The following is a 23,581-nucleotide window of genomic DNA, read 5'->3' on the forward strand; positions in this document are numbered from 1 at the left end:
AGAGGCTGGACATTTTATGACGTGGGGAGAATAAGAAACATGTGGCACTACCTTTCTGCAATGCCATTTTTCAATTATGTGTTCAGCACTTGGCTTCTCCAGAAAGCTAAGCTATACAATGTGGATAATGCTGAACATTTTGCTTTGTCAACCCCCTTACATTCTTGACAATTCCAAAATGAGTCAAAAAATATAGTTGTTTCTTTTCTAAAAAAGTCCATCTTAACTTGACCTTCCTGACACTCAATCCTTCCTATAAATAAATGATCAGTTCAGCAGAACATTAACACTTACACAGCAATACTCGATTCGTCCATTAAATTGAAACATTATTTGCTCTTTTACTTCAGTCAAGCATCAGGCTGGCAGTTTCATATTTTTCTTCAGAATAAGTCTTCAATCTTTTTCCTGATCAGTAATGCTATACCCGTGTTCAATTTAACACATTGGCTAGGTGAAAGAACAATGTCCTGTAGCAGCTATCTGCTGGTCCAGTTACCTGGATCATCCAAAGCCTTTTGAATCAATTTCTCATTATTTGTGCTGCCAATTACTTTGGCATCATCGGTTAGCGGTTGTGTTTACAATACACTTTCCCAAGTCATTTATTTATTCTACCCAGTTGATTATTTAGATCAGTATCAGCAACATATTGGGGTGGATATTCCGACATCCCGGGCCCGTACGAAGTCTCTACGGACCCAGGAAGACATCGGAAAAGCCGTTTTTCAGCACGCAATGCACATGAGCTGAAAACCGGCTTTTCCGATCTGTCAAGCTGGAAGCTTGACAGATCATTCGCAGATCAGGAGCGAGGACATTTGCACGGGCAACATTGCGGGATTTACGCCTATCTTGCCCAGCAAATATCCTTAAAAATCTTGCACCTGAAAAAGCAGGCGCATAGCCTACTTTTACAGGTGCAAGTGTTTAAAAACACAAACACAATTAAATTAAATTAAATAAACAGTGTATTGTTAAAAATTCTGCCCACTAAGGCAAGTTTATTTTTAACCCGAATTACAAAATTTTTTTTAAAAATCGGAAATATTGTTTTTTTACCCAAGGCATTTTTTAAACTTTAATTTCAATTAATTATAATTATGTGAGGTCTGTTTTTTATTGGTATGTGTTCCCCCCCCCCCCATTAATAGCACTGAGAACTCGTAGATACGCGAGTCTCAGTGCTATTAATGGGAACCTGCGAACTACCTACCTGATTGGCTGAGCGGTCACTGCATCTTCTGTGTGGGAACCCTCCGGATGGGAGCGCGCTTCGCAGCACGGGAAGAGAAGGCCTCCCCACCGGAATCCAGGGCGCCTCCTAGACCACCAGGTACTTTCGTAAAAAATCTCCGGTCGGAAGCCTCCGATCAGAATTTTCGGACCATTATTTATCTCGCTTCGGTTTGGTAAGAAACTAAAGAAATCATCAAATTTGGTTCTAAATTGGAGACAGTCGGACTGGACTGTATTTTACTGCACGAGGTAGGCAAGTAAAAAATTAACCCAAATCACATGGAAGGATGCAAAATAACATTATTTTTGAGCTTCTGCACTGTGGGAGATGTGCATTTGTTGGTGTTGGCCATGGTGTCATAATGACGTTAGTGGAAATATTAGACAAACTGTCCATAAATTAGGAAGTAACTGCTTCAGTCAAGACCGTATCGTAGATATCAACATTATGAAAATTTGGCTTCAATCATCATACCATACCATAACCAAAAGAATTTGTTCAGAATTCGTACGGACAATTTAAATAGTCCTGCCCCCAAAAAAACCTTCAGGGTGATTGTTTTTTTGCTTGAAGCGAACACGAGACAAAGACAACAGTCATTGGATTTGTGGCTCGAGTGGACCATTCATGGTACTGTACTTTTGGGAATTAATTTTCCAGTTATTTAAGATAACAAAAAGCACAATGGTATTACATTATGTAATAACATTTGGTAATAATCTGAAATAAATAAATAATTTGAGAGAATACCTGCTGCAGATTTTGCTGAGACGATGCAGTTATTAATGCGCAAATCTGCCAGCAACATGTGGCAAGGAAGAGTTACCCTGTGAATTGCAAAGTGCTACAAACTGATGGCCGATTTGCACCGTCCAGCCATCAATGTTCACATTAAACAATTTTTGGTGCGCAGCTCATTCAAAATACTGCGCATGCATGGTTTCTCCTATTAAAAGTCGGTAAGACGGCTGCACGGGAGCTGCAGAGCGCTGCGCAATTTAAAGGGAACGTTGTCCGTCAACAGCTTTGCGAAAACACTATCTCGTCCTTAACCTCCCTGTGATTTTCATGAAGTGGCTACATTTGCATGTCAATTGCCCATTAAACGCGCCAGAGAACGTCAAGTCTAGTAATTAACAGCGCAAGTACCCTTGCAATGTGATCATTGTTAATGACTGCCAATCAATCTCTAAAGTGAACAATTAAAGTGTGGAGTCTCATTCCTCCTTTTTCTTTCTTAAATCTAATCTTTCTTTTCGTCTCTATTTCTCTTTCTGTATCTAATTTGACATTGAATTCACCTATTCTAATTCACCCTCCTCAGTAATTATCTATTTCTTTTGCAATACTTAAATCTCATTGGTTAAGGAGATATATTTTGTCCCATTGCTTACCAAGATCACAGATGCCCTGTTGCCCTCGCTGTGTCATTATCAGCTCGCAGTTCCAGCAACTTAATGTACAACATTTTTAGAATGTAAACATCCATGAACAAGTCTAACAGGGCACACCACAAGATACACCGCACCAGCAGCATTTGTGCCATTATTTCAAAATAACTAATGGTTCGCCTGATCCAAATACATTACATTCTATAGAGGAGAATATTCACATTTCATGGATTCCCATTACCTTGGGTTTTACTAAAATGCAGTATCTCTAGTTCTTCCTGGCCGCCCTTTGCATGTTGCTTCTCTTTTTGAAATCCCTCTGGCTCTACAGAAAGATCTAAATCTTCATCCTGTGTTCCAACAGATGGGGCTGGTAAAGGCTCAGGCTCAAGACGCAATATCAGGTCACCTCTGATCTCTGGGGGAAAAGAAAGGAAATGATTAAAGAATATTAGTAACTTGACACTGAAAACTTTCACTTGCAGTTTGCACTCAATGCATAAAAGACTTAGAATTGACAGCCTTGATATCCCTTGCACAAGAAATAAAGTACTTAAACGACTAATAAAAAAGTGTTGAAGTGGAAAAACATAAACTGAAAGATCCTTATGACTAAAAGTATGGCCCTGCAGTTATCACTAACACTTCTGCAATATTTTTGACTAGCAAAAAAAAAAGACAACGTATGGAAAAACACACATGAAAAAGCTCCCAAGATAGAAAAGATATGAATTTGTAACCGCATCTAAAAATGTGATCGATAATTTACCCATAATCTTGAAAACGTGCAAGACAATTAAAAACTGAATTTATTAAACATCTATGACAGCCCATGAGGTTAAACAAAATGAAGTGTGATGTCCCATGGGGTAGTTAGTGCAATCAAGAAACAAAGTTATTGGAAAACTCCAGTGGCACACGAGCCTACTTTGTAGGAATTCTGTTCACTGCCAATTTAAAAAACAGGTTTCATATCATCTTTAAAATCAGACTATTTGTAAAACATTAGCAATACAAGATTGGGCTCCTGAAATAATTAATTCAAGGAAAGTAACAATATTTTAATCAAATCCTCCATCAAACCAAAGTGGTGGGGAAAGAAAAAGCAAAAATTTTGCTCTTTGAACCCTTGCAATTTCGAAGTAAATCTTCAAAAACGATTAGATGTTTGCTCTTCCAGTATACCACTAGTATTCACTATTACTTATTTATATAGCACCTTTAAAGTAGTAAAACATCCCAAGGCACTTCACAGGAGTATTGCAAAACAACAAATTTGACACTGAGCCACATAAGGAGAATGTAGGGCAGATGACCAAAAGCTTGGTCAAAGAGGTAGGTGTTGGCACCTTAAGTCAGGAAAGAATGGTAGAAAGGCAGAGGTTTCAGCAGAGAATTCCAGAGTTTAGGGCCAAGGCAACAGAAGGCACGGCCACCAATGGTTGAGCGATTATAATCAGGGATGCGCAAGAGTGCAGAATTAGAGCACAGATAGCTCGGGAGGTTGTGGGGCTGGAGAGATTAGAGATAGGGAGGCGTGAGGCCATGGAGGGATTTGAAAACAAGAATGAGAATTTTGAAATCAGGGCATTGCTTAACCAAGAGCCAATGTTGGTCAGCAAGCACAGGGATGATGGGTGAACGGGACTTTGAGAGTTAGGACATGGGTAGCAGAGATTTGGATGACCTCAAATTTATGACGGGTAGAACAAGAGAGGCCAGCCAGGAGTGTGTTGAAATCAGTGGCTAGGGAATGGAGTTTGGCGGGGACCAAAAACAATGGCTTCGATCTTCCCAATATTTAATTGGAGAAAATTACTGCTCATCCAGAACTGGATGTTGGACATACAGTCTGACAATTTAGAGACCGCGGAAGGGTCGAGAGAAGTGGAGGTGAGGTAGGACTGGGTGCCGTCGGTGTACATGTGGAAACTGACGTGTTTTCAGATGATGTCGCTAAGGGGCATCAGGAAGATGAGAAATAGGAGGGGCCAAGGATAGATAAATGGGGGCACCAGAGGCAACGATGCGGGAGCAGGAAGAGAAGCCTTTGCAGTTGAATCTCTGGTGACGATTAGATAAATAAGAATAGAACCAGACAAGTGCAGTCCCATCCAGCTGGATGACAGTGGAGGGGCGATGGAGAAGGATAGAATGGTCAACTGTGTCAAAGCCTATAGACAAGTCAAGAAGTATGAGAAAGGATAGCTTACCTTTGTCAGTCACAAAGGATGTCATTTTTTACTTTGTTGAGAGCACTTTCAGTACTGTGGCAGGGACAGAAATCTGATTGGAGGGATTCAAACATGGAGTTGTGGGAAAGCTGGGCATGGATTTGGGAGGCGACAACACGTTCAAGGACTTTGGATACATTTGATAAAACCATTTAGCAAGAGAAGTCTGCATATTCTGTACAGCCTGCCAGTTCGACATACATCTCGATCATTAAATCAGTAATTCAATCCCTCCATGGGGTTGTAATAATTGCATTAAAAAAATGTCTAGTGAAAGAGATGAATACTAGTCTCCCAATCCATCTTGTTGTGTCATTCTCTCACCAGAGGGCCAATTTCAACTTTTGGCAGATTTTGGCTGGCAGTGGCGCATCAATCACACCCGCCTAATATCTTTGGTGAAAGATCCAAGCGGTTTTAATGGTCAGATCTCATTTGCATGGAATTAGCGAGCTGCATGTGCTGAACTAGAAATCACAGGCAGCTCACATTTGGGATGGTGTTAGCAAGAAATTCTATGGAACCCAACCAGAGGTTAGAAGTTGGTTGGGGGGGGGGGGGGGGGGGGGAACATGCATTACCTAAAAATTGAGTCAGGTATCCTCGATCTCAGCACACAGCCCTGCACCTTATTTCACTTATCAGAAAATGTCTTTCAGGGAATTAAATATTGAGGAAGAACGGGACCGACCTCAAGATCATTGGAAGTGGGCAAGGGCATCCAGGAAAGCGATCAGAGGTTTCGTGAGGGGGATCTCCAATCGTGGGGAGGTTAGGCAGGGGCCCTGGATCCAGGAGGTATGTATAAAGGCACTTACCTCCTGGATGCAACAGTCCTCGCCTTGCTGTACTGCTGGGTTTTACAAAGTGTGTAAAACCCAACCAGAGAAAGTTATAAACAAAATGGTGGTACAAAAGGCTTCCAGCTTTATTGATGATATTTAAATTGATGTTCTCCCTCCTGGCAGTGGGTTGCCTGCCCGCTCCCAGTCACACCTCCATTAAAACTAGAAGTGGGCAGGTTCAGGTCAAAATTCTGCTTTTTAACAATTAAGCTACCCCATCGCTCCAAACCCACCCATTATTTTCAGATAACAATTCCCATTATCTCTATCCTGCAGCTTTCAATTGCACTGTCAGATATATACCCCATTTATAGTGCTCTGAAATGTTTAGAGCACAATTCATGTGCACATACACAGAAAGCGTTTCCAGAACTACATTTTCTACATCATGGCCTGAAATTTGCAGTCAGCAACAAAGCAAAAGCATTCGCTGCTGGCTCCAAATTACGTTCTGCACAATCTATGCAATGCCTGTGTCGAGAAGTTCGGGTTTTCTTTGAAAAGTTTTTTTTTCCCCCCCACACTCCACAAAATAAAATTAGTTTTCCAGGCTCTTAACATTTGTTTAGCAGTCAGTATGCTGGTAAAATCCCAGTTACATTTAATCCCTTTGGGTCTAACTTTTAATGGGGAATTTAACAGCGTACTTACTGCGAAAGAGCCACGGTTTTCGTCAGTTTCAATGATTTATGAGATTTCATCAATTGCCAGCTCTGGGGTGGGGTGGCGGGCGTCAGCGCAGCAATTTTCGGAACGGTCATTGACAGACCACAACTTTGAGATTTTGGTATACGCCTGCGCATGCACCAAATCCTGAAGTTGCCACCAGTTTCAAAGGCGGAATGACAGCGAACACTGCCAGATTGCAGTCACCCCAACCGCAAATTCCAGACCTGTCTTCTTACCACTCCATTCCCAATAATTTCCAAGTTTCTGAAATTTTTTTAGCATTACAACAACCTTCAAACCAACTACAACCATATGCTTTTGATCTTACTTTTATCACCAGCATACATATCCTCAAATGCAAATTCCATCTTCCTCTGTCGATCCTCTTTGACTTCCACACGTCTATATGGTGGCTCAAACAGTTGGGGTGGCATTTGAGCCACAGTCTGCCTTCTACGTGTCAGATCAGCATGCTGCATTTGTTCCAGTTCCTTCATTAGTCTCTCTCTATCCTGGAGGTCGAGGTGAAAAAATACTTTGATTGTATATTTGTCCATTTCACTTTTTATTCTTTACCAAGGACTACAGCAACAGAAACACGTGAAATACATTAGTTATTTTATATCTTTCTTCAAACTACACAGAGTTATTTTGCTTGCAGTAATACAGCAGAATCTAGCATACCACCCCTATCCTTTTGACTACGAGGCTCATATCAAACTGCCATACCTGTACACCAGATATTAGGTTTAATGTGGCCAAGAGGTCACAAATCCAAGAACAAACATTCTGTTCAACTAGATTTTAAACTTACTAGCACTACACCATAAATACCATACATCCACATACCAATGTGGCACGTGACTACAGTAAATAGGTTCTTTTTTTTTTGTAATTAGTTAGTACTGTGCGGTACTATTCGCTTGTTGAATACTTGTTCACTCAGTTGATGGTAGTGCCTTTATTACCCGTATCAAATGAACCATTTGGAGAGCATGATTGCCTCTCAATCTAGCTTTTTCCAGCTGTTCTTGCCTCTCCATCTCAGCTTCCTGCTGCAATTCCTCCAGTCGCTTTCCTTCCTCTTCAGCAGTCAGCTGAGCACTAACCTATTGAAAGGGATAGTTAAAAAGCAAACAAACACACAATATATTAGTAAAATCAGTGAAGATAATTGAGAAAGACCAGGTGCAGATCAAACTGTAAAATATGCGCCCTTACCTACCTATTTAAAGGGCGTGTTAATTAATACTGCACATGCTATATTAAATAGGTGGCTCAGTAGCTTCCGAGCATCATTTATTAAGTTCAATAGAAAATATTTTGGTTTAGAATTTTTTTTCAAATTAATTCCTTTTTACTGCCAAATACATTTTCAAACTTGTAGCTAAAAGTATCATTTTGCCACATTTACAGCTTACACAATAGTGTTAACAACATAAAAGGGCTTCTAAAGCCCAATTACTATTTACCAAATTTGTCTATTGACTTGTTTATTCTTTTAAACCTTGGTGGTGTTCTGTACCTATGGAACTTGGCCCTTCACGGATTTTTCAGAAATTGAGAAACCAGGAGTGTTCTGATATGTGTGGTGTTCCCACCCAATGCAATTTTTTAAAAAGCTAGTGTATTTCACTTTATTTCTCAAACTTCTAATCCTCAGTTGTGACATGCAGCACAATGACACCAAGTTGAACAGATTTGAAGAAATTCCAGAAAAGCTTCCAGCTTTGGAGTTTTTTTTCCAGATCTGTATCAGGCCACAGATTCTCAAGGTGCTAGCTACAAGAAAATCGCTTATTGATGTATTAGTTATCATGGTAGGAGTCACAACAATATAGCCACTAATGGGGTCTCCAGGAAAGCTACATGGACCCAGGTATAGTAGGGATTACTGAGACATGGCTACAGAAAAATCAGGACTAGAACTAAACATTGCAGGGTATAACACATTTAGAAAAGATTGAGGGGAAAAAGGGGAGGCAGAGTAGCTGTGCTTCTTAGTGGTAACATAATGGCAGTAGAAAAAGTAACGCAGCCATCAGCAAGACAGAAATAGAATCCATGTGGATGGAGTTACAATTTTTTTACATTAATAGGGGTCGTCTACAGACCACCCAATGCTGGCGGGGAGGTGGAGAAAGAAATATGCAAACAATGAGTATTTCCAAGTCAAACACCATCCTGACTTGGAAATATATTTCTGTCCCTTTATCGTCATCGGGTCAAAATCCTGGAACTCCCTACCAAACAGCACCATGGGAGTACTTTCACCACATGGACTACAGTGGTTCAAGCTAGCAGCTCACCACCGCCACCACCTTCTCAAGGGCTATTAAGAATAGGCAATAAATGCTGGCCTTACCAGCGTCACCCACATCCTGTGAATGAAAAATAAAAAATACACTTGTGCAGAACAACAAAACTAGAAGCCATCAATACAAGATTGTCACCAAGAAATCAAATGGGGAAACCAGAAGAAACTTCTTTACCCAGAGTGTTGAGAATGTGGAACTCGCTATCACAGGGAGTGGTTGAGGCGAATAGTCTAGATGCATTTAAGTGGAGACTAGATAAGTATATGAGGGAGAAGGGAAGAGGGTTATACGGATATATAGATGAGGAAGGATCAGAAGAGGCTCGAGTGAAGCTTAAATACCGGCATGGACTGGTTTCTTTGTAATTAATAAACTGCATTTGTTTGTAATTAAATCATTTAGATACCTGTTTTGTGCTAATTTCCCTGTCCACATAAGGCTCAGGCAGATGATAGTGTGTGACAGAGAAGCTGTCAATATCATACATCTTCACTGCTGGATATTTTAGAACGTCAAGATCCTACAATTTAAAAAAAAGTTGTAAATTGTTCCTAGACAGCAAGAATACATAATTGCAATTGGATATTTTCTTTAAAAGCATGCATTAGATTACTGAAATGAACTTCACTTTTTCAAGTTCGTTTGCTCCACACCACTTTTAACTTTTGCAATATCAGCTGCAGGCAGTCACAATTAAACTTCTAACCAGCAGCAGGTTCAGGGAGACCCCCATAATTCTACACCAAACTACTTTTGTAAGTTTTCAGTTCAAACAGTCCCAATTTCTTTTGGGGGAGGCGGGCAAAGAGACGGGACGCAACAGTAATAAAGCCAACATCAGGGATACTTTTTTTTTTAAAACTAAAATGTAAACACCTTACCTGTACTCATCCAGGCATCCCTTATTGCTACCCTTATTCTTCTACCCTATTCTCTTTGTCCTAGCTTCAGTTTTTATTCTCCACTATGCCCTCTCATGTTTTCCAAATGTAATCGCTTAACAATTGACTGGTGAAAATGTTACTGTTTATGCAGAAATCATATCCATAAAATCATGGTAGCATCTCTTGCAACTGCACAGCTTAGTTACCCAAGACTGCCCTAAAGTCCAATGAGTGCTATTCAAATATCAAGGTTAGAGATCTTCTGATAAAGACACGTGAAGTATTTCAGATCATATTTACAAAATTTTTTAGTTTAAAATCACAATCCCATTTCCTATTTGAGGAATGGAGATTCCTCACCGCCACCCCCCCCCCCCCCCCCCGCCACACCCACCATCACAAGCGCAACATTTATAGCTACCCTAGCTTTTGAAGCAAAAAAGCTTTGACCAATTGGCAGGATTCTGTTCATTTTTCAGTGGAAGGGCAACACTGCAGTCATATCACATGTGGAGAATGGAAGGAAAAAGGTAGGGAAGAAATAAATTTCAATCTATTACAGAAAGCTATTAGTCAGTTACTTCTGCCTTCTTCAGAACAAAAAAATCTCTGGTGCAAATTGTAATCATCGGTTTATAAATGGAACTGGTTTAAAAATGCAGACAATTTTTTTTTTTAAGTGCAACAGCATTCTACTGCAATATCTGCTATTGATTAGATTGTTTTGACTGGACTTTTGACTGAACTTTTCACTTGAAAAGGTGTCTTTGTTATAACATAGTTGCATTACAATTTTTACATTTTATTACTTGGTTGATAATATAATCCAGATTGCAAGGGACTGGGGGAAGAAGTGCTAAATGGGAATACATATCCAAATTAATCAAGAATGAGGCAGTGAGTTTTGTAAAAGTACTTACAGCAAGGGGGTCTGGTGGAGGCGATGGAAGATGTGCAATCGTTATAGCCCTTTTTTTCTCAACGACTAGTGCTTTTTTGCGAGTTTTAATGCACCTGTGTGAAGTGGAAAAAATGTAATCTTTTAAAGTGCAAACACACCAGAAAAATCCATCTTTGAAAATATTCCACAACAAAATAATTTATTGTAAAGTTTAAATTCACTGCTAGAACACAATTTTTACTGATTTAAAAAAATATATAAGTTGTTGACTGTATTTAATTTTCCATCATATAGTTCACTATGGTGACTTGGACAGGCTAAGTGAGTGGGCAAATGCAGTATAATGTGGATAAATGCGAGGTTATCCACTTTGGTGGCAAAAACAGGAAAGCGGAATATTATCTGAATGGTGACAGAATAGGGAAAAGGGGAGGTGCAACGAGACCTGGGTGTCATGGTACAGCAGAAATTGAAAGTTGGCATACAGGTACAGCAGGCGGTGAAGGCGGCAAATGGCATGTTGGCCTTCATAGCGAGAGGATTTGAGTATAGGAGCAGGGAGGTCTTGCTGCAGTTGTATAGGGCCTTGGTGAGGCCACACCTTGAATATTGTGTACAGTTTTGGTCTCCTAATCTGAGGAAGGACATTCTTGCTATTGAAGGAGTGCAGCGAAGGTTCACCAGACTGATTCCCGGGATGGCAGGACTGACATATGAAGAAAGACTGGATCGGCTAGCCTTATAGTCACTGGAATTTAGAAGAATGAGAGGGGATCTCATAGAAACATATAAAATTCTGATGGGATTGGACAGGTTATTTGCAGGAATAATGTTCCCAATGTTGGGGAAGTCCAGAACCATGGGTCAGTCTAAGGATAATGGGTAAGCCATTTAGGACCGAGATGAGGAGAAACTTCTTCACTCAGAGAATTGTGAACCTGTGGAATTCTCTACCACAGAATGTTGTTGAGGCCAGTTCATTAGATATATTCAAAAAGGGAGTTAGATGTGGCCCTTACGGCTAAAGGGACCAAGGAGTATGGAGAGAAAGCAGGAATTGGGTACTAAAGTTGCATGATCAGATTGAATGGTGGTGCAGGCTCGAAGGGTCGAATGGCCTACTCCTGCACCTATTTTCTATGTTTCTATGTTTTCACATCTAACGTCAAGTATTGCAGCATCACAAAATGTCACAAAGTTATGTGCAACAAAAGCACTGCTGTACATTAGTTGGGAAACAGAAGTTTGATCCCTAGTGACATCAAACTTCATTTTTCTCTGTAGATGGGCTGGGTATAGGCCAGGAATTTATCAATCGGGAGGAAGAAAAAAATTGCTTCCTTGACCTCAGTAACTGGTATAATGCAGCAATGCAAGAGACTTGCATACCAAGTCGTGGCATGTAACCAGAGATGAATGGAGGAAAATATTGTATGGAGGCACAGTTAATCCTGTATAAAAAATACTATGTACTGTTCAAAATTCACAAGTTTAATTGGTTATTTAGCAATTCAGCCATGGAATTTATTTTATTTTTTTAAAGCGCTAGTTTTTTTTTTAAAAAACAACTCTTGCTGAATTTCAATACATTTCACGTATTTTCCCCCCATCATTCAGTGTAATTTGTTCTTTCACTCTGTGTTCGCTTATATCCAATACAATTACCCATACTACTTCCACAACTATGCTGCACCTTTGCTCAATTTTCTCCATATATTTATTTAGTTCCCGATATTTCTGTTTGAATCAACACCACTCCAATTTACTAGCCCAGTGACAGAGTATTAAGAATTCAAGTTCATGAAGCAACTTTTTCCTTCCTCCAGATTGATAAATACCTGGCCTATACCCATTCAGGCAAATCTTCTGGAGGTGCATTTACAATTTAGCATTAAAGCGACGCAAATTTCAACTTCGTCAGGGCTGGCCTAACTCCAGAACAAAGCAGTGGGACATTCCCTAGATGGTGCGTGGGTGTGTGTAAGGGCAGGGCGTCATCCCAGACTACTTCAGTTTGACACATCATTAAGTGTAACTATGGTACAACATCAAAACCAGGTTTGCAAATTAATCAGGATGCTCACTGAACTTTCTAGACACTTTGTAAACCAACATGACCATTCTCCCTCTGCAGCCATTCACATTTCTAATTTTTGAGTGCCGTCTCCTAAACAGGGCAGTTAAAGTTCCAGCCAAACGGAAGCCCAGCAGTGTAAAGAGAGTTCGCCTTGGCTGCAACCCAACATGTAGCTATCCATCTCAGTTGCAGTGTAACTGCCCCCTCGAAGTGTCAGAAATTAATCTACTATGTACACTGGTAATAGAAATTATATTGATAGCAACTATAGAAAAAGCAGAAGAGATCTAGAGAGTGCAAGGGTGGGGAGAAAAGGAGGAGGAGGAGGAGGAAAAATGGCTACATGGTCGAATTTGAGAGTTTCTCTACTAAAGAAAGCTGCATTGGTCTTGGAATTGTAGTCCTGGGATGCCAGCAGATAAATCTGTGCTAATCTTTTCCTACTGGAGCACCAGGGAAGTTCCAACTATGTTAAAAGGAGCAGAGAAAGGGCGTGCAAAAGTCAAGAATGTTTGGAGACCCATTATGGCGAGTCATGTTGCTTGTGGAAGGACTGGGAAGAAGAGAGAAAGTTGAAGTAAACAATGAGTAACTGAATATTTGAGAGTTTGTTACAGGTTAGCAAAGAAAATACAAATTGAAGTGACTAAAGACAAAAATGTTAAATAGAAACTACGGCCCCAAGTTTCGTCCCGCGGCGAAAACGGCGCACCTCCGAGCTGGGCGCCTGTTTTTCGCACCGAAAACTGCACCTAAAAAAAAACTCCGATATTCTCGAGCTCCTTGGAGCTCGATGTCTGCTTGGCTCTTCGCAGCAGGGGGCGGAGCCTAACACTCACGCCGATTTTCTAAGTAGCAGGAGGCGAGTACAATTTAAATTAGCCTTCGTGGTGCCGGCAACCGTGCGCGTTGGAGCGTGCGCGCAGTCTCATACAAACATTGGCACTCGGCCATTTTTAAATATACTGCAGAAAAAGAGATTTGTTTCTTGGACCCCTGCAAAGGCTTGTAATTTAATTTTTTTTGATATTTCTGTGTGAGGGAGTGCTTTTAACAGCACTGCTGAATAAATCACCTGCTGAAATCAGTGAGTTCAGCTTTTCACTGCTAAACTTGCAGAACCGGTGCTGCATTGGTGCATGCAAATTAAGGACTGTGTGTTTGGAGAAATAAGAGTGCCAATTCAACTTTGCAATGGATCAACGTCCACCAAGAACAAAGATGGCAAACCATTGCATAATACGTGGTGTTGACAATGCAGCACCCATTCTGCAAATTTAAATATAAAACTGTCGATGTGGCTACCTCTCCCTGTCCAAATGGACTCAGTCCCCCTCACAGCTCGAAGGCTGCTGCTGTATCTTCGGCTGCCGTCGAGCCACTGACGCCGCCCCTAAAGCGTGGCCGAATGGCCTCAAGCACCATAAAGAGCTGCGTGTGTCAGGTGTTGATTCTTCGGCTGCCGGCCAGCCACTGAAGCCGCTGATATCTGATGGCCGAATGGCCTCGGGTACGTCTGGTGCTGCTTCTTCGCGCCAGCCACGAAGAGAATGAAGGCCTGCCTCAAGCACTGCAGCTCAGCTCGAAGCTTGCTGCCGCTGCCGTCGAGACACTGACGCCACACCCCTGCCTGTCTCCAACATGAAAGGCCTGCCTGAAGCACAGCAGCTCAAAGGCTGATGCTATTTCACACAGGTAGGAACATGGTTTATTTAATCTTTTCTTTGCCAATAAATTTTTTATTCAGGTTGGATTTATTTGTATGATATTTGTATAAGTATAACTAAGGATTGATTGTAGAATTTAATGACTTCCCTTCCCCCCCTCCCCCCACACCTCGTTCCCTACGCCTAATTTGTAACCTACGCCTGATTTTCTAAAGTGTAAAGTGTAGACAAGGTTTTTTCGAGCGTACAAAAATCTTCACTTACTCCATTCTAAGTTAGTTTGGGGTAAGTTTTCACTCACAAAACTTTGAAATCAGGCGTAAGCGCCCCCTTTTGAAAATAAAATTCTGTTCCAAAGTGAAACTGTTCTAACTGACTAGAACTGGAGCAAACTAAATGATGAGAATTCCGATTTCTAAGATACTCCGTTCTACACCAGTTGCTCCTAAAAATCAGGAGCAAATCATGTGGAAACTTGGGGCCAATAAGCTGCAATATGCAGGATCCACATATCAAACAAATACAAAAACAATAGCAAACCTATTTTTGACTTCAAGTTCTTGTTCCCTTTGCTGCTTCAAATCCCTTAGTGCTTCTCTGTGCCTCTTCTCAGCTTTTTCTCTGTTGACTGCTGCCTGTTTCGATTGAGCTTTCAAATTTGGTTCCTGCAAAAAAAAAACAATCCATTTTACGTGAAAAAAAAAATCACTTGTACTGATTTTATTAGTTCTGTAGTTAAAAATTTTGAATTAAAAAAAAAAAATCTGCAAATGTAGCCGACAGGCAATGTCTATAGAAAACAGGTTGAGCGTCCGAAGTGTTCCGAAATCCAGACATCGTGCTAATCCATGGAGGAGTTGTCCGGAATCTGGAAAATATTCTGAAATCCAGACTTTTTAAAAAATAAAATAAAACCGATTACCGCTGCAAGTTTGGAAGTTGGGCCGAGGGAGCGGGGTGGGGGGTGGCGGGGAAAGAAACACCCCCCAAACATTCCAGAAAACAAAAATATACAAAATTTTCACAAAACCCTTACCTACTAAATCGCTGAAAAAGAATTAATAAAAACTTTAACTTACCTTTTTTGCAGGTCTTCAACGCAGGTTTTTCCTAGCCGCCGCTGCTGCCAAACCCTGACCCACAGCACCTCCGCCGCTGACCCGGACCTCCTCTGCCGTCTCCTCTGCAGCACCTTTACCTCGGCCCAGGCATTTCCGGATTCAGGATGTCGGAAAGAAGTTACGAAATCTGGAAATACCCAAACTTCTTTCCGGATTCGGGACATCAGAAAGACATTCCGAAATCCGGAACGGCCTCAGTCCCGAGGTTTCCGGATTTCAGACACTCTACTTGAATCAACAAATTTGTATGGCTAACCGTTGTCATATAAAATACCCATGGATAGTTCTAATCTTTTCATAGATACATCTATTAGTTTATTCTTTTCTGTAAAGGTAAATACATGAGGTAGTTTATGGTATGTCCTGAAATTATTCGGTGGAGCCTTTTTGAATCTTTGGTATGTTGAGCTATTAATACCCAATGTAAAACCAAGAGTGAAGGTCATGGAGGTGGTGATGTAATAGCCTTTTAGCTGAGCTTAAAAGCAAGGCTATGGTAATGCGAGGTTGGGAGATGAAGGAGGGAGACATCTGGAGGGTTGAGCTCAACCAACTGTAATATGTGTATCTTCTGCAGCAAAGCATCCTTTGTAATGTCAGTGTTTTGTCGTGAATATGTAACATTTAAATTTTTAACAAACAGCAAGTGTTTGATTCCATGTCCAAGAATTCATCCTTGGCATATAGGCAATACAGTAGTGTATTGCAAAATGTACATTCCTAACAGTCAGATTAGCCACTCACAATGAAGAAAACAGTAGCTAGCAACTCTTGGCCACATAGGAGAGGCTGAATAATTGCTGGAATGCACATACCAAGAGGTTTTTTTTTATCCCACAGGCAGAATGAGTTAGTGAGGAAGGGAAACGGGTGATCATCCAAATCACCATGGAGAAAATGGTTATCTGGGGGATGGCGGGGAGAAAGCATAGAAACCAAGTATTAATAAAGTGACTCAGTCAGGGGAAGAGACAGGCACTTCTGCAGGTGCAGCTGGGAGTCCCAAATGTGTGTCGTATCCCCCCACCCCCACGTGGAAGTATGAGGGAAGCAGGTGCAAAGGATTTTGGACAGAGGTGGATAACAGCAAGAATTGTGATCCATATTTGAACCAATGACATCGGAAGCAATAAAAGTGAATGGTTGGTTTCTATGCAGTAAATACGATGTAATTTCAGAATTACATTTATACTTAACAGTAGAGGAATAGAAAGATTATGTAGAAGGTTAATGCGTAGCTGGAGAGATGGCATAGTAAAGTGTTTAGATTCCTTGGACATTGGGACCAGTTTGAGGACAAGATGGGCTTTATCTGAACAGGACTGGAGCCACTGTTCCTGCTGGCAACAGAGTGCCATGGAATACAACGTAAATCAATAGAGCAGGATGGATAAAACAAGGCAAGGACACAGTCAGGAAAGAAGGAGGGTCAAGAGATGCAGGATGAGAGAGAGAAATGCAGGAAAGTAACAAAGAATCAGATTTAAAAAATATTGCAAACCGACGCAGATTTGATAAATAAACGTACAAAGTATTCTGAATAAAATTGATGAACGAGGCTCAAATCACCATGTGGGGCTATAATATAGTAGAATTTAATAAAGACATGTCTTAAGCTGAGGAAAGACTGGAATATAAACATTCTTGGTTACAAAACATTTGGAAGGGGCAGGATACAAGAGAAAAAAGGTTGCAGTACAAATCAAAAATTCTGGTATTCTAGAATGCAAGAATGACAGAGGATGTTAAAAAAAATCTATTAGTCACTCTACAAATAATTCATTATCACTGAAGAGTGGAGTGGAGATAGATGAAGAGTTAAATAGACAAGAAAAACAGCACCAAAATAACAGATTACTTTAAATTATTCAAAAAGATGGAAGTAAAGGTAATGCAATTGGCAGGAGGAGAGATTGCTACAAATGCCTGCTTTCTAAATTGTATGGCAAGGAAGCAGTCCTGGTGTTAAGGCTCGGGGAACATCTAGGAAACAGTGATCATAACAATTAGATTTAATAATGGGAACAAAGATCAATATACTCAACTAGAAAAAAAGTCATTATTTTGTGAGGTAAAAAAGAATATCAGCCCAGAAACTGGCAGTTATGACAGTGGACAAAAATAGAAAATTAAAGGATGATACATGATTAGGATATAGACTAGACAGATTACCAACGTACCTTGGATGATGAAGGAAATTAATATTAAGATCATATTCGAGAGGCACAAGAAATCTAGGGCTAATAAAACAATAGAAAATCTAGGGAACTATGACAAAAATAAAGAATAAGGGTAAGGCCAAATTAAAGAGAAAAAGGAAATCTTTTAATAGAGAATGAAAATAGCAGGAACATCAAACTGGTACCCAGTCTTGGTTTTTACAGACATGCAATAGTGGGAATGTACAAAAGGAGTTGGAGCAATTAGATAGATTAACTATAAAAATGGAAGGAGTACTGAAGTCACTGAAACTCCGATGTGAAAAAGGCGCCAGGGCCTGATGGCCTACACCCTAGAATGACAGATGAGGGATGAGGGAGGGAGAGAAAAAAAAAAAGAGGGGCTCGGACAACAATCTATTGAACACCTTTGAAAGACACACGGTTGCCAAAATGGAACCTCTGTTCTGAAGGGAGAAAGGGATAAGGCAGGTACCTCTGAACCGGTCAACCCAACACTAGCAGGGGTTAAGCTACTTGGGATGTAGGATAAAATTAACACTCATTTAGAAAGAGGAGTTAATTGAAGACAACCAGCAACGATCTGTAAAAGGAAAATCGTGTCCGTTAAACAGAGCACAGCAATAAAGGAAATGCAATGAATTTTGTGTATGCGGACTTTCAAAGGACATGGACAAAAGTGCTGCTTAAGAGTCTCGCTGACAAAATGAAGTGGCACAACATTAAAGGGAATGTAACAGCATGTATACGAAACTGGCTAAAGGATTAACTAACCAGCACTGCTTTTTTTAATGAATATGCAACAAATGCACAGTTCAGGCTAGGCATGTGATGAAAAAGTGAATGAATTGGGAAGGGGAGAGATCAAAATACCAGAGAGAAATGAAGGGTGAAACAAATAGATGACATGAAGGAGAGGAGACATGAAAAAATGGCCTGAATGGGGCCAACAGAGAAAAAAAAAAGGGGAATAAAAGCAACTGGCATGGGCTACGGGCAGATGCCAAAATGCTCATGCAAATGAACATCGATTTCAGGTTACATGGGAATGGTAGAGATTAGGAGACATGTCCTGGTCCCGCGGGAGTAGTGGGTCCTGCAACAAGGTAATGCTGGATGAAGACAGGGTTATGGTCAGCTGCTATGCGCTGTTAAATAGCAATGCAGGTATTCTCTTCCTCTCTCCCCTCCACGTAGGTTCTAGACTCCAATGCCTGCTCAACCTTTCTTAAGACAACCCCTTCATCTCAGGAATCAACCTCGTGAACCTTCTCTGAACTGCCTCCAATGCAACTATATCCCTCCTGAAATGAGACCAAAACTGTACACAGTACTCTAGGTGTGGCCTCACCAACACCCTGTACAGTTGTAGCAAGACTTTCCTACTTTTATACTCCAACCCCCTTGCAATAAAGGCCAACATTCCATTTCCTTTCCTAATTACTTGCTCTACCTGCATGCTAACTTTTTGTGTTTCATGTACAAGGATGCACCACAGCATTTTGTAATCTTTCTCTATTTAAATAATAATTTGCTTTTTTTATGCTTCCTACTAAAGTGGATAACCTCACATTTTCCCACATTATACTGCATCTGCAAATTTTTTGCCCACTCATTTAACCTATCTATATCCCTTTGCAGACTATTTGTGTCCTCCTCATAACTTGCTTTCCCACCTATCTTTGTATCAGCAAATTTGGCTACTGTGCATTCAGTCCCTTCACCCCAAATCATTAATGTAGATAGTAAATAGTTGAAGCCCCGTATATATATTACCCCCAACCCCATGAACTCTTATCTAGTGCAGTTAACTTTTATGTGGCACCTTATCGAATATCTTCTGGAAATCCAAATACACGACATCTACTGGTTCTCCTTTATCCATCCTGCTCGTTACATCCTCAAAGAACTCCAGTAAATTTGTCAAACATGATTTCCCTTTCATAAAACCACGCCGACTCGGCTGGAGTGCATTATGATGTTCTAAATGTCCTGCTAATACTTCCTGAATAATCGACTCCAGCATTTTCCCAATGACTGATGTTAGGCTAACCGGTCTACAGTCTCCCTCCAGTCTTGAATACAATTGCAGTTTTCCAATTCGCTGGGACCTCTCTAGAATCCAAAGATTTTTGTTCGATTACAACCTATGCATCGACTATCTCTGCAACTACTTCTTTTAAGACCTTAGGATGCAGGCCATCAGTTCCATGGGACTTGTCCACCTTTAGTCCCATTAGTTCATCTAGTACGTTTTCTCTAGTGATTGTTTTCAGTTCCTCCCTCCCTATATAGCCCCTTGATTATTTATTATTATTGGGATGCTTTTAGTGACTTTTTCCGTGAAGACCCGATTCAAAATACTTGTTCAAAGTCTCTGCCATTTCCCTATTAATTCCCCGGTCTCATCCTCGAATGGATCAACGTTTAAATTAGCTACTCTCTTCCTTTTTATATACCTGTAGAAGCTCCTACTGCCTGATTTTATGGGCCCAAGTTTCGAGCCTCGCCTAGAACGGCGCAATCCTGACCTGGACGCCCGTTTTTCGCGCCACAAAGTGCGCCTAAAAAAACCCTCCGTATTCTCCACCTCCCTGCAGGTCCTCTGGCCCTCGGCGCAGCGCAGCAGGAGCTGTAGGGGGCGGAGCCAGGTTCCTGCGCTGAAAACAGTGCCGGGACCTCTGCACATGCGTGCTACAGTGGGCACGCAAGTGCAGTAGCTCCAGGCGCCCAAAACTGTGTGGGGGGGGGCCCGAAGCACGCAGTCCCTAGCCCTGGCCGAATGGCCTCACTGGGGCTGCGTGAATAAGGCTCCTCCTACGGCCAGCTCCTGCTTCCTCCCGACCCGACTCCCGCCCGGACCCGACAACTCCCCCCCCCCCCCCCCCCCCCCCCCCGAGACCGGACCCGACCCGACAACCCCCCCCCCCGCCTGGGCCCGGCCCGACTCCCGCTCCCCCTCCTCGCCCCGGCCCGGATCCGACCTGACCTCCCTCCCTCCGACCCGAACTCCCTCCCACCCCCCACCCCCCCCCGACCCGCCACCTACCTGTAAATCTGGTGCTGGGGACAGGCCAGGCCCGTTCAGCCTCCCTCCCCCTCATCTCCTTTCCCCCCCCCCCCCCCAAAATCTCCTTTCTTCCCTCCCCCCCAATCTCCATCCTCCCCCTTCCTCCCCGTTCTCCCCCATCCCTCCAACTTCCCTCCCTCTGCTCCCCCCCTCCCCTCCCTCTGCTCCCCCCCTTCCCCTCGGTCAGAAACACAGACACTGACAGACAGAGAATGAGAGACACACACAGACAGACAGAGAGATAGACACTGACAGAGACACACTGAGGGGGGCATCCCAGCACGCTGTTGGAGGGCTCCCGGTGCTGCAGTCGGTAAGTAGAAAATGTTTTATTTATTGATTTTAAAAAAAAATGATTTCCTTTTAATTTTTTTGATTGATTTATTGATGTATTTATCATTTATTATTGATGATGGCTCTTTATTTGTAAAACTGAAGTGTTTAATGTTTGTAAACTTCCCTTTAAACACCCCCCCCCCCACCATTCCCTACGCCCGATTTGTAACCTATGCCTGATTTTCTGAAGTGTAGACAAGGTTTTTTCGAGCGTACAAAAATCTTCACTTACTCCATTCTAAGTTAGTTTGGAGTAAGTTTTCACTCACGAAACTTTGAAATCAGGCGTAGGTGGGCGGACACGCCAGGCCCCCTTTTGAAAAAAAAATTCTGTTCCAAAGTGAAACTGTTCTAACTGACTAGAACTGGAGCAAACTAAATGACGAGAATTCCGATTTCTAAGATACTCCGTTGTACACCTGTTGTTCCTAAAAATCAGGAGCAAATCATGTGGAAACTTGGGGCCTATATTTCTTGCTAGTTTACTCTCAATCTATCTTCTCCCTCTGTTTTTTTGTTGTTGTCCTTTGCTGGTTTCTAAAAATGTCCCAATCTTCTGGCCTACCACTAATCATCACAACATTGTATGTACTTGTTTTTGATTTGCTACCATCATTAACTTCGTTAGTTAGCCACGGATGGTTCATCCCCTTCTTGTAGTCTTTGTCTCACTGGAATATATCTTTGCTGAGAGTTATGAAATAGCTCCTTAAATAAATGTCACTGCTCATCTACCGTCTTAGCCTTTAATCTATTTTCTCAGTCCACTCGAGCCAACTGTGTCATACTTTTGTAATTGCCTTTATTTAAGTTCACGACACTAGTTTGAGACCCAAGTTTCTCACCCTCAAATTGAATTTGAAATTTTATCAGGTTGTGATCGCTCTTCCCTAGAGGATCTTTTACTACGCGATCTTTAATTAATCCCATCTCATTACACATTACCAGATCTAAAATAGCCTGCTCCCTCGTTGGTTCCACAACTTATTGTTCCAAGAAACCATCCTGAAAACACTATGAACTCGTCCTCAAGTCTATCTTTGCCTATTTGATTTGTTCAATCTACATGAAGATCAAAAATGACCAAGATTATTGCAGTACCTTTCTTACAAGTCCTACCGTACAGCTACTGTTTGGGGCCTACAGACTATTCCTATCAGTGACTTATTTCCCTTATTATTTCTTATCTCCACCCAAACTGATTCTACATCTTGATCTTCTGAGCTAAAATAATTTCTCACTACTGCACAGACTCATCCTTTATGAACAGAGCTACCTCACCTCCTTTTTCTTTCTGCCTAGCCTTCTGAAATGTCAAATACCCCTGAATATTCAGTTCTCCGCCTTGGTCACCTTGCAACCACGTCTCTGTAATGGTTATAGAAACATAGAAAATAGGTGCAGGAATAGGCCATTCGGCCCTTCGAGCCTGCACCACCATTCAATAAGATCATGGCTAATCATTCACCTCAGTACTCCTTTCCTGCTTTCTCTCCCTACCCCTTGATCCCTTTAGCTGTAAGGGCCATATCTAATTCCCTCTTGAATATAAACAATGAACTGACATCAACAACTCTCTGCGGTAGGGAATTCCACAGGTTAACAACTCCGAGTGAAGAAGTTTCTATTCATCTCGATCCTAAATGGCTTACATAGAAACATAGAAAATAGGTGCAGGAGTAGGCCATTCAATGAGTTCATGGCTGAACATGCAACTTCAGTACCCCATTCCTGCTTTCTCACCATACCCCTTGATTCCCCTAGTAGTAAGGACTTCATCTAACTCCTTTTTGAATATATTTAGTGAATTGGCCTCAACAACTTTCTGTGGTAGAGAATTCCACAGGTTCACCACTCTCTGGGTGAAGAAATTCCTCCTCATCTCGGTCCTAAATGGCTTCCCCCTTATCCTTAGACTGTGTCCCCTGGTTCTGGACTTCCCCAACATTGGGAACATTCTTCCTGCATCTAACCTGTCTAAACCCGTCAGAATTTTAAATGTTTCTATGAGGTCCCCTCTCATTCTTCTGAACTCTAGTGAATACAAGCCCAGTTGATCCAGTCTTTCTTGATAGGTCAGTCCCACCATCCCGGGAATCAGTCTGGTGAACCTTCGCTGCACTCCCTCAATAGCAAGAATGTCCTTCCTCAGGTTAGGAGACCAAAACTGTACACAATACTCCAGGTGTGGCCTCACCAAGGCCCTGTACAATTGTAGCAACACCTCCCTGCCCCTGTACTCAAATCCCCTCGCTATGAAGGCCAACATGCCATTTGCTTTCTTAACTGCCTGCTGTACCTGCATGCCAACCTTCAATGACTGATGTACCATGACACCCAGGTCTCTTTGCACCTCCCCTTTTCCTAATCTGTCACCATTCAGATAATAGTCTGTCTCTCTGTTTTTACCACCAAAGTGGATAACCTCCCATTTATCCACATTATACTTCATCTGCCATGCATTTGCCCACTCACCTAACCTATCCAAGTCGCTCTGCAGCCTCATAGCATCCTCCTCGCAGCTCACACTGCCACCCAACTTAGTGTCATCCGCAAATTTGGAGATACTACATTTAATCCCCTCGTCTAAATCATTAATGTACAGTGTAAACAGCTGGGGCCCCAGCACAGAACCTTGCGGTACCCCA

General features: G+C 41.7%; 1 protein-coding gene across 5 annotated transcripts in view; it reads right to left on the bottom strand.

The window, feature by feature from the left end:
- The window catches only part of cep295 (centrosomal protein 295), a 174,635-nt gene that overhangs the window by 132,866 nt on the left and 18,188 nt on the right, over positions 1 to 23,581 (bottom strand). For all 5 annotated transcript variants that reach the window (XR_011595663.1, XM_070891984.1, XM_070891985.1 and 2 more), the window contains exons 4-9: positions 14,767 to 14,891; positions 10,502 to 10,595; positions 9,104 to 9,217; positions 7,348 to 7,488; positions 6,708 to 6,891; positions 2,873 to 3,049 (exon numbers count right to left, since the gene is read on the bottom strand). Coding sequence is in view for 4 of the 5 variants with exons in the window: in XM_070891984.1 (XP_070748085.1) it covers positions 2,873 to 3,049; positions 6,708 to 6,891; positions 7,348 to 7,488; positions 9,104 to 9,217; positions 10,502 to 10,595; positions 14,767 to 14,891 (835 nt within the window). In the remaining variant the exon portion in view is untranslated. The remainder of the gene's footprint in view (positions 1 to 2,872; positions 3,050 to 6,707; positions 6,892 to 7,347; positions 7,489 to 9,103; positions 9,218 to 10,501; positions 10,596 to 14,766; positions 14,892 to 23,581) is intronic.

This window comes from Pristiophorus japonicus, chromosome 10, assembly GCF_044704955.1.
Source record: "Pristiophorus japonicus isolate sPriJap1 chromosome 10, sPriJap1.hap1, whole genome shotgun sequence".
In the NCBI taxonomy this organism is placed as follows: domain Eukaryota; kingdom Metazoa; phylum Chordata; class Chondrichthyes; family Pristiophoridae; genus Pristiophorus; species Pristiophorus japonicus.